The sequence below is a fragment of the Colossoma macropomum genome, unplaced genomic scaffold, assembly GCF_904425465.1.
Source record: "Colossoma macropomum unplaced genomic scaffold, Colossoma_macropomum, whole genome shotgun sequence".
NCBI classification, from domain to species: Eukaryota; Metazoa; Chordata; class Actinopteri; order Characiformes; family Serrasalmidae; genus Colossoma; species Colossoma macropomum.
In genome coordinates this window covers 17617-29454 of record NW_023494847.1, presented here as the reverse complement: position 1 = coordinate 29454, position 11838 = coordinate 17617, and the positions used below count along the sequence as shown (strand labels likewise).

The following is an 11838-nucleotide window of genomic DNA, read 5'->3' as shown; positions in this document are numbered from 1 at the left end:
AAGTTCTAATAAAATTAACATCCAGAATGAAGTTCTAATGAAATTAATATCTAGAATCAAGTTCTAATAAAATTAACATCCAGAATGAAGTTCTAATGAAATTAATATCCAGAATGAAGTTCTAATAAAATTAACATCCAGAATGAAGTTCTAATAAAATTAATATCCAGAATGAAGTTCTAATAAAATTAATATCTAGAATGGAGTTCTAATAAAATTAACATCCAGAATGAAGTTCTAATTAAATTAATATCTAGAATCAAGTTCTAATAAAATTAACATCCAGAATGAAGTTCTAATTAAATTAATATCCAGAATGAAGTTCTAATAAAATTAACATCCAGAATGAAGTTCTAATAAAATTAATATCCAGAATGAAGTTCTAATGAAATTAACTTCCAGAATGAAGTTCTAATAAAATTATATCAGAATGAAGTCTAATAAATAAATCTAGAATGAAGTTCTAATAAAATTAATATCTAGAATGGAGTTCTAATAAAATTAACATCCAGAATGAAGTTCTAATAAAATTCACATCCAGAATGAAGTTCTAATAAAATTAACATCCAGAATGAAGTTCAATAAAATTAATATCCCAAATGAAGTTCTGATAAAATTCATCATGAATGCTTCATCTTATAATTGATGTTCAAATTTTGAGGGAAGGTAAAAAAGGAATTACTGTACATGTTTTATCATTTAACAACTTTTGTTGATCTCAAAACACCTAAAAACACATTTTGATGTTGTAGTTGAATCTATATTATATAAATTATTGTATTTGTGTGTGTGTGTGTGTGTGTGTGTGTGTGTGTGTGTGTGTGTCTGTGTGGATGACAATTTTCATTACAAATATTTTTAAATGTATGTAAAGAACAAAGTAATAAAGAAACTGTTCTGGTGTAAAATGTCCTATAATCTACACTGAAGGCAAAAATAAGGCATTGAATGCATACATTGGCCTATATTTCATTATGGATAACATAAAACCATAATAATGTTCAAAGGTGACTTATTAAACAACACACAGAAAAACTCCTTCACCCAATCAGAGACGAGCGCACTGCTGTGGTAATAAAAACCTGGAAAGTTGATTTTCCATATATAGAGAGAAGATTCATCCACTCGTCTGAGTTTAGGTTGAACTTTCCACAATTTGGCGTTTGATTTTGTTCAGGGCCTTCTGCACCCACATAGAGTCAGGGTCCGCACACACACGAGCCCCCTTCACGGTGGTAAAACTGCAGTGAAGAAAAGATCAGCGTCAGTGTTTAACTGTGATCCAGGGATGCAGTACGTCAAAGTGGAAACAATAAGAATAAACAAAGAACAGCTTAGAGTAACTATATTAAATATCTTTGTTCCCAGTGCACAGCCTTGGCATTAAGGGACGGGGGTGAAAACTTACATCAATCCAGGTTTTGGACACTCAGCTCTCGTTTCTTCGAACTTACTAATGACAGCTACAGGGATTCGTCTGGGATAGAAAGTGAAACAGCATTCCTCTGGTGCATTCACATCTGTGTGAAAAGAGAAAGAAACATAAGCTCTATTTAAACTAACAACTAGTGTAGTACTAAAGGATGTAGTAAGGAGTGAAGAGGTGATGTAGTGAAGTGAGCTGTAGATGACAGTGTTAGTGAGTGTAATGATGCTACAGCAGGTGAGATCATCTCTAACTCTACTCTTTTTGTTAAAGGTAGCTTTCTGTGAATAAAGCTGCAGTGTTACAGTCTAATAGTTCATCCAAACACATCAGAGTTGTTGGAACAAAACCTTGTATCTCCATTTTTGATGTTTTTCAGGTTTCGACAGAATTTGAATTTGAATACCCATTGACCTTTACATTGTTTGTAAATTTCATGATGAACGGACAGAAATAATCCAAAATGACTTGGAAAGAATTCTGGTTCCATTGACTTGCATTAAAAGTAAAGGTTGTTTTTTCCTTCTCCTGTAAAGTTAATTTTGGAGATACAAGGTTTTCTTCTGACAGCGATATATTACACTACAGTGCACAACACAGTCTAAATGAGGTGAAAAAATCTACTTATTCATACTCAGTTCACACTGGAATAGAGATGGAAGAACCACTTGAATGTGTAATAGTTTCATCAATAATCATTCATCAATAATTATTCACCAATACAGGTAATAATGTGTGCTATGAAAGAGCAAAAGAGCAAAAACTTGTGCATAAACTTCAACTTACGCTGTCCCACCGCACAGGACTGAAGGTAGAGGATGACCAGCAGACCCAGGAGGAGAGAACGAGGACGGATGATCATGGCTGCAGCTTCAGCTTCAGGAGATAATGATCAGTCTGAGCAGAGCTGTAAATGAGACAGATTTCATCTTGCTCTTGCTTTTATAACCGAATACCTGATGCGATTGTGTTTGGGGGAGGGGGCAAAAAAAACCAAAAAAAAACCAAGTCTTGTTTCCACAGGAAGCTCATCTGTGGTTATCACTGAAAGCGAAGTATGAGCAGCTATCTAGCACACATTAGTTATTAGTATATTTTACAGAATATTTCTGTGCGCCTGTAGTAGCATATCTGTAGTACACCAGAACATTTTAATGCACGTGTAGTACTGCTGGTCATTTTGGCTGCTCTAAAACACTTTATACAACCCAAATAACACATTCAAAAGCCCATTGTGAGTTGAAGGGAGTTAGTTGGAGCAGGAACACACTAAATGATGCATGGCAGGGATCGCCTACAAAAAGGCCTACAACTTCTCAGAGCATAGTGCACTTAAGTTCTGGCTTGTATCACTGCTGTCACACTTATCCTTAGCCTTTTTAATCAGCTTGATATTTCATGACATTTTTTAATGTTATGGAATTTTATGGAACCCTTTTCCGTTCCTTTCTGTCCTGCGACAGATGCATTTAAACAGTTTGAGCTGCAGATAAACTAGTGACAATATCAGCTGTGTGGAACCATTTCATGGTTTCTATGAGAGACATTAGACATCATGTCACATGAAAGTTGACTTATCAGAATCATTTCATTTGTATGTTACACATACAAGGAGTTTGTCTCGGTGAGTGCAAACATGTATGACGTGTAACACACTGAACTGACCAGACAAGCTCACAGACTGTTAACAAGCATTTAAAGAGAAAATTAGAATTAAAATAGAATGATGAATAGAATAAAGAATGAAATGAATATTTGCAGAAATTGAACATCTGTACAGTTGGAGTTTTGCTCACTTGTTTCCTGTTGCTCATTTGTTTGCCTCTGTGATTATTCTGACCCTTTGGCCTTTTCACTGCTTTGTTCTGACCTTGATTTAGCCCATTTAAACCGGTTTAAATGCTTGTTGTATATTTGTATATAGATTCCTTTATTGTAGATTTTATAAATAGCTTCACCATTTTGTTTGGGTTTTGGGTTTTTCTGTGTTTTGTGTCAGTCAGGGAGTTAAGCTGCTTGTCTTTCTCTTGATATGAAACCCTGCAGCCACGCCGGCTCTTTGAGGACGAGATTGGACACCCCTTCTCTGAGAAGGGCTTCCTCTTCTATAGGAGGGAACACATTGACTCTTTTACAGAAACATATACATCTTAATCTGTGAAACGTGAACGTCACAATCTCAGAATTCTCCAACAGAAATTAGAGAGAGTTACAAAGCACTGAGACTTACAGGCCTTTTCTGTGTGTGTTGCTCTGAGAGGCTACAGATTAAAAATATCCGTAACAGGGACCCACTAATTTTAGAAATCAAATACATTTGAAATTCGACGATTAATGTCATGTTAGTAATAGAAACTTTTGCGTAACTCTGTCCATTGGGAAGAAAATTGGGAAAAATCAAAGAAAGAAAGTACACACAGCGTCTGTTTGCCCAAAAAAAGTTTTAAAAATTGGCCAAAAAAGATGAAATAAGCCTACAATGCAGTGCCAAAATGAAAAAGACTTAACAAATAATATTAATTGCTAATAAAAATGAGAGTTTAAAACCTCTTTTTCGTTCCTTTCTGTCCTGCAGCAGACGCATTTAAACAGTTTGAGCTGCAGGTAAACAAGTGACAATATCACCGTTCCAGAAGTAGTTCATGGTTTCTACAGGAGACGTTAGATATGAGATTTATCGTCAACTTTTTTAGGTTTCGGTTTTTGGCCCAGAGTGTCCTGAATTTCAGTTTTGGTTTCAGCCAAGGGTTTTTATTTTGCTGCGTCACTAGTAAAAGCAAAGTGCAGAGCTCACTGTCTGTAGTGGGGGCTCAGTCCAGAAACCACAAGTCACCATGGGGGCTGATGTCACAAGGCCTGCGAAATATCCGAGGGCTGGATTACCAAGGGTGAGTGCTGCATTGCTGCTCTTTGCTGCCTCTAGTGCTGTTATCTAAAAGTGTGCTACTTTGTTGACCTGGCATGGTTTCTTGTTTACCTTCATCAGGAGACCGGCGGCTGTAGATGCCCCCCCTGCTGGTTTCCCTTAGCCTTCCAGTCATAGATTTCCTCAAGGATTTCTTAACACTGTGCCTGCAAATAAAACACCGAAATCAATAAAATAATAAATAAATTGAGCTATAAATGGCCTTTAAAGCCCCAATGAGGAGCTGTTTTCAATATAGAATGATCTCAACATCATAATATTTTATCATAAGAATGTGTGGCTGAGACTAAAATACAGACTTATCAAACCACAAACAAATGTAGCTCAGAGAGGAAATTCTCAGTAATCTCAGTGGTGTTAAATTAGCTTGTCCTGTGTTAAACCGGACTGGACACATATAAGCCCAGTCGAGCTTAGAGCAGAATTAACCACCTGTGAGTCGAGCATGTTTCTCAGTGGAAAAATTCAGTTTAACCCAAATGAGCTCAATATTAAATAATTCTGTTATAATTCAAATGAATGAAGGAGGCTCAAGTGAAGAGTTTCATTTCCATCACTGATCTTGTGGGGCCTAACATGATTTCATAATAAGAACGTCTGGGGAGAACCATGAGAAATTTTGTGCTAAATAATTCAGATTTTTAACTAACAATTTGGCGAAACTCAGTGTTAGTTTTAAGTTTGGGTTTAAGGTTAGAGTGACCGTTAGGGCCAGGTTTAGATCCAGGGGAAATTCAGGTGAATTTAACAGATGTTTATTAAGTTAAAAGTAAGTTAACTAAGTACAAACAGTCTAAAGTGCACCATCCAAATAAACTGCTAGCTTTAGACCTGCTAACCCAGCTGAACAGCTACCATGTAGTACTATTGAGCAAATATAATAAACTGGCTTTTCTCAAATAGTGCTGTGTTTAGTGATGATGCTCAATCACACTGATCTCAGATCATGATGTATAAATACAGTGAAGTACAGTTCTGTCACTGCAGCTTTTGTTCCAATATCACTTCTCATTTCCATGGTAACAACCTGAGAAAATTAAAATATTGACACTGGTCTCTTAACAGAATAAACAGTTAATAGTTACACCATTGTGTAACCATTAACAGAATTGGGAACAGCAGAAATAATGTTTTAAAATGCAAATATTGTGGATATACAAAGCATTTAAATGTGAAATATGATTTTTAAGCTACTGTGTGAAAACAAAAAGCAAAAGTGCAACAAATTTAACATTTTATTCCTTTATTACAGAAAAAGTGACAAGACAGAAACTCTCACATAATAATTAAGAAAATTAATTATATTTTACATTTTACAGACTCCAAATCATTAAAAAAGAAGCTGCAAATGTAGAAAAGTTAGACGTGTCCAGAATGATGAACATTGATGAACATGATGAATGTAGATTCTAAAGTGACTGAAAGTCTGTAGAACATCAAGAATGAAATTCTAATAAAATGAACATCACAAATGCTGCATCTTTAAAAATGATCTTCAAATCTTAAGGCACATAACTTGATATATATTAGTCTAAACAGAGAATTACAGTGTATGACTTCATTTCATAAACTGTTTTGATCCCAAAATACTTGAAATATTGAAAAATTTCTACAAACAAAACTTGGTGTAAAGTTTATAATATTTAAATCATTATATATACATTATTACATTTGTGCAGCCACAGATTAGAGACCTCAATACAGTTATCTGTAAATGCTCTTTGTATATTTAAAAGTGTGAAATCATTCTGATGTAAAATGTACTTTAAAAAGACATTAAAGACGTTCATTACATTCAATTCATGTATTATATTCTGATATATTCCACATTCCTCCAGTCTGTACTTAATGTTCAAAGGTAACTTAATAAAAAACAGAAAAGCTTTATTCCTTCACCCAATCAGAGACGAGTACACTGCTATAGTAATAAAGAGCTGGAATATTAAGGAGTTGATTTCCATTAATAGAGGGAAGATTTAACCACCCAGCTGAGTTCAGTTTGAACCTTCCACAATTCGACGATCGATCATGTTCATGGCTCGCTTCACCCAATTATAGCTGGAGTCCACACACACACGCTTGCCATTCTTGATTGTAAAACTGCAGTGAATAAAGATCAGCATCACTGTTTGCAGTGGGTCAAAGTGACAACAGTAAGAGTCAACAGAGAACAGCAGCGTAAAGTAACTATATTAAATATAATTTGTCTTATTCCAATATTAATAAAGGAGGGGGGTGAAAACTTACAACACTCCAGCTCTTGGACACTTGGGGTCGGATTCTTCGTATTTAGTAATATGAGCTGCATGGATTGGTCTGGTATAGAAACTGAAACAGCATTGCTTTGGTTCTTTTCCATCTGTGTGAGAAAATAATATCATAAATAATTAAATGAAGAAGGATGTAGTAAAGAGTGAAGAGGTGATGTAGTGAAGTGATCTGTAGATGACGGTGTTAGTGAGTGTAATGATGCTACAGCAGGTGAGATCATCTCTAACTTTACTCTTCTTATTAATACTGTGAATAAAGCTGCAGTGTTACAGTCTAATAGTTCATCCACACATATATTACACTACAGTACAGGACACAGTCTAAATGAGGAACTTATTCATACTAAGTTCACATTGGAATAGAGATTTAAGAACCACTTGAATGTGTAACAGTTTCATCAATAAATATTCACCAATACAGGTAATAATGTGTGCTATGAAAGAGCAAAAGAGCAAAAACTTCAACTTACGCTGTCCCACTGCACAGGACTGAAGGTAGAGGATGACCAGCAGACCCAGGAGGAGAGAACGAGGACGGACGATCATGGCTGCAGCTTCAGCTTCAGGAGATGATGATCAGTCTGAGCAGAGCTGTAAATGAGACAAATTTCATCTTGATCTTGCTTTTATAACCGAATACCTGATGTGATGGTGTTTGGGGGAGGGGGCAAGGTGGATGAAAAAAAAACAGTCTTTTTTCCACAGGAAGCTCATCTGTGGTTATCACTGAAAGCGAAGCATGAGCATCTGCCTAGCACACATTAGTCATTTGACCAAAACCACTCAAAATATGTCTCGCAGTGTGTCTGCTGTGAATCAATCACTATCTGCACTAAAGCTCAATGAACGCTAGATAAGAGTGATACTTTGATCTTAGTGGGCTCAGAGAAAAAGACATCACCAAGTTTCAATTGGGGTTCCCCAACCTGGCTACAAAAACAGCATCCTGTAAAGCTAAGAACAACCCTTTGGGTAACAGCACAAAGAATATTTTAGTGCACCTGTAGTACACCAGAATATTTTAGTGCACCTGTAGTACACCAGAATATTTTAGTGCACCTGTAGTACACCAGAATATTTTAGTGCGCCTGTAGTACACCAGAATATTTTAGTGTACCTGTAGTACACCAGAATATTTTAGTGTACCTGTAGTACACCAGAATATTTTAGTGTACCTGTAGTACACCAGAATATTTTAGTGTACCTGTAGTACACCAGAATATTAGTTCACCTGTAGTACACCAGAATATTTTAGTGCACCTGTAGTACACCAGAATATTTTAGTGTACCTGTAGTACACCAGAATATTTTAGTGCGCCTGTAGTACACCAGAATATTTTAGTGCGCCTGTAGTACACCAGAATATTTTAGTGTACCTGTAGTACACCAGAATATTTTAGTGCGCCTGTAGTACACCAGAATATTTTAGTGCGCCTGTAGTACACCAGAATATTTTAGTGCGCCTGTAGTACACCAGAATATTTTAGTGCGCCTGTAGTACACCAGAATATTTTAGTGCGCCTGTAGTACACCAGAATATTTTAGTGCGCCTGTAGTACACCAGAATATTTTAGTGCGCCTGTAGTACACCAGAATATTTTAGTGCGCCTGTAGTACACCAGAATATTTTAGTGCGCCTGTAGAACACCAGAATATTTTAGTGCACCTGTAGTACACCAGAATATTTTAATGCGCCTGTAGTACACCAGAATATTTTAGTGCGCCTGTAGTACACCAGAATATTTTAGTGCGCCTGTAGTACACCAGAATATTTTAGTGCGCCTGTAGTACACCAGAATATTTTAGTGCACCTGTAGTACACCAGAGGAGTTACTGTAATACAGTGAGGGGGTTTGATGGTTCAGTGTAAAGTGTGAGTGTCCACTGTGGTTAATGAGCTACAGCTTTTGGTGAAAAAGCTCTTAGCATGTCTGGCTGTGCTGGTTTTGATGGTCCTGAATCTTCTACCAGAGGGGAGTGTCTGAAAGAGGTGATGTCCCGGATGAGAGGGGTCAGCTGTTATTTTCCCAGGGTGCTCTATCACTCTGCTGTTGTAGACGTCCTAAAGCGTTGGCAGATACATCCAATGATCCTCTCCATTGTCCTGATTATGCACTGAACAGCTACAGAACCACTGACTAAGACAGGAACTGAATCAAGGGAAAGGAACAGATTGGATTTGGGGAAGGAACAGCATCAACAAGTTAGCAACAACACAGACAGGCCGAGTAGACATATCAGAGGTGGCATATTAGCAGTGAACACAGGAATAGAGATCTACACAGGATGAGAACAATGACAGGAACTGCACTGAGAACAGAAACAGAGACTGGACTGGAGAACAGGCAGAGACTGGAGCTACGTCAGAGAGAGAACCTGGACAAGGTTCACCTGGGAGTCGGAATAGATTAGGTGCCAACTGGGGCCTGGAAAGGTCAGTTCCAAGGGATGTATTACAGAAACCTCTTATGTTTTGTCCTAAGTTAAGATCTGACAGCTCAAGATTTCCCAGGGACTGGGGCTGCAAATGAGCTCAAGCTAGATGCCCTGTATACATTACATGTGTTGCATTCTATGTAACAATGTTTATCTGTACTGTCCTGTCAAATAAGCAAATTTGTATTACAGAAGCAATTATCTTAATTTAAGAATTACATCTTCTCTTACAGCATCTTGGTTGAAGTTAGGAAATCCTAAACTTCTGAATCAAGGCTGATAATCAGCTGTTACCAAGCAACTGTCAATATGCGTACAGCTAAGCCATAAAGACATAATCAAAATAATGTAAAGTTAGTTTGCTTGATAGCTACTGTTAAAAAAAGAAAACTACAGTGTGATGAACTGGAAGATGGAAAAAGTAAAGGATACTCGGCCTCATCCACTGACAGTTCTTAAGAATAAATTTCTTCTTAAAACCCATTTATGCAGTTTTCACGAAGATTCTGACATTCATCAATGTTCTCTTGTTTGGGGTTTGTTCTTAGGTAAGAACAGAATCTACACACACTCAAGAGCACAAAGGTGAGAACCGTTCTGCAGTTTAAGAACACATCATGAATCTGACGTAGACTTTTTCTTAGGACCTTTACCAAGAACACATTTAAGAAAAAAGACTAGATATTAATGAATGAGGCCCATTGTGAGTGTACACCCTGCAGCTTTTAAGGGGGGGCGCCATCGCTCCCCAGTTTCACTTTCCATTTCCTAAGGCCTTATACGGCATGCATGCACTGCTATGGTATTCCTCCTCATTGTGAGATTGAGCCGATTAATCACAAACAACCTTTTCATTATCTTTTTATCCATCTTTTCCAACTGTGCCAGTAATTATGGTGCTGCAGGTCTGAAAGAAACAATGCGGTAACATTTTCCAACTCTGGAAAATCTATAATTCATTTTACAGTCACTATAATGAATTACCGTGACCCAGAAGGGTACGCGGTTTAGATGATGTGTGTGTGTATAATGAATTATACACAGTGTTGCGCATTCCGGGTTCGGATCCCGGACGAGCCCCCACGTTACACTCCGCTCCATATATTTGGTGCTGTTTGGTCTGTGCCTCTGTTGTCTTTGCAGTTACAGCCTCATTCCATGTTCGTGTTTTCAACACATCACCACTCACTCCAGTCCATACTCCAGTCCGTGCTCCAGTCAAGGTCCATATATGACATCAGTCGGTAAGAAAAACAGAGGCCTCCTCAGCTCCACAAAGGAGTTTTGCTCACTTGTTTCCTGTTGCTCATTTGTTTGCCTCTGTGATTATTCTGACCCTTTGGCCTTTTCACTGCTTTGTTTTGATCTTGATTTAGCCCATTTAAACCTGTTAGCTTGTTGTGTATTTGTATATAGATTCCTTTATTGTAGATTTTATAAATAGCTTCACCATTTTGTTTGGGTTTTGGGTTTTATCTGTGTTTCGTGTCAGTCAGGGAGTTAAGCTGCTTGTCTTCTGTTTTGTTTAAGGCTAGTTTAGTTCTCATTATTAGTTTTGATCTCATTATTATACACTACACACATTCACAAAGCATACATTTCACACCACATCATTCTTTTACGGCCTGACCCTGGACCGGGTCATAATAACACATACCGTATAACTTCATAAGGAAAACAATGGAATAATAAGTGTTTATTCTGCTATAATACAGGGAGATTCACTCGAAAGAGGCCCCGAATATTCTGCTGTAACTCCTGTTAGGATGAAACAATCGGAACAAAAAAAAATACGCTACATACTTTGACGCGCTGCTCAATACTGTACACCACCATGCTGATGAGAAGTGACTGAGTGAAGGGGTACGGGGGTCTGCACCCGGAATTTGCAAATGGAGGTTTAATGTCGGGACGGCTGTCCGGCGCCTACCTCATCGCTCTGACACAGGGGCATCTCAGCTTGTTCGAAGTTCCATATACTGAGGAGCTCATTGCACATTGTTTCGATTCAGATTGATTCATCCTAGCGAGAGTTATTACAGAATATTCAGGGCCTCTTTCGAGTGAATCTCCCTGTAGATGTCCAGTCTTAGTTGTTAAGGGCTGATGTGGCTGCAGGTTCTCATTCCAACAAAGCAGGAGCTCATATGATCAGCTGCTTGGAGTCAGGTGAGCTCCTGCATGTTTGATATGAAACCCTGCAGCCACGCCGGGTCTTTGAGGACGAGATTGGACACCCCTTCTCTGAGAAGGGCTTCCTCTTCTATAGGAGGGAACACAATGACTCTTTTACAGAAACATATACATCTTAATCTGTGAAACGTGAGTGATTTGACATTCATTCACAATCAGAAATTAGATTCAGAGGGTCGTGTGACACTGAGACTTACAGGCCTTTTCTGTGTGTGTTGCTCTGAGAGGCTACAGATGGAAAAACATCTGTAACTGGGACCCACTAATTTTAGAAATCAAATACATTTGAAATTTTACTACTGATGTCATGTTAGTAATAGAAACATCTGTGTAGTGTTCTCCGAGGAGTCGCGGTCAGCTGTCCAGTTGTGGAGTTCTACTGAATATATTACTATATATCAAATCACAATTTATTTGTATAGCACTTTTTCCACAACTGATGTTGTCACAAAAGCAGCTTCACACAGAAATCGTTAGAACAAAGTTCAACATGAAATGTAAATCCTCCAGGTGAGCAAGCCAGGGGCGACAGTGGCAAGGAAAAACTCCCTCAGAGCTGAGGAAGAAACCTTGGAGGAACCAAGGCT

General features: G+C 37.8%; 1 protein-coding gene across 3 annotated transcripts; it reads right to left on the bottom strand.

Annotated features, from left to right (window-relative positions):
- Nucleotides 1-836: 836 nt before the first annotated feature.
- On the bottom strand, nucleotides 837-7739 carry LOC118800301 (C-C motif chemokine 4 homolog). Of its 3 annotated transcripts, none has more exons than XM_036560510.1 (3): nucleotides 7093-7739; nucleotides 1409-1520; nucleotides 837-1241 (listed from the first exon to the last, which is right to left on the bottom strand). In XM_036560510.1, the coding sequence occupies exons 1-3, from the start codon at nucleotides 7166-7168 to the stop codon at nucleotides 1136-1138; spliced, it is 294 nt and encodes a 97-aa protein (XP_036416403.1). In that variant the 5' UTR covers nucleotides 7169-7739; the 3' UTR covers nucleotides 837-1135. The 3 variants fall into 3 exon arrangements, 2 of the variants coding, with proteins under 2 accessions (XP_036416403.1, XP_036416402.1); XM_036560509.1 differs by lacking the exon at nucleotides 7093-7739 and adding an exon at nucleotides 2213-2346; XR_005006219.1 differs by lacking the exons at nucleotides 837-1241; nucleotides 1409-1520 and adding exons at nucleotides 5701-6452; nucleotides 6600-6711 and having other exon boundaries at nucleotides 7093-7216.
- Nucleotides 7740-11838: the final 4099 nt, after the last annotated feature.

What these genes read in the sequence shown, in the direction of transcription:
- LOC118800301 (XM_036560510.1), bottom strand. Translation starts at nt 7,168, where the DNA reads ATGATCGTCCGTCCTCGTTCTCTCCTCCTGGGTCTGCTGGTCATCCTC. An exon ending in GTCCTGTGCAGTGGGACAGC is followed by an intron (nt 1,521 to 7,092) that starts GTAAGTTGAAGT and finishes CTTTTCACACAG; the next exon opens with ATGTGAATGCACCAGAGGAA. An exon ending in TGTCCAAAACCTGGATTGAT is followed by an intron (nt 1,242 to 1,408) that starts GTAAGTTTTCAC and finishes TCTTCACTGCAG; the next exon opens with TTTTACCACCGTGAAGGGGG.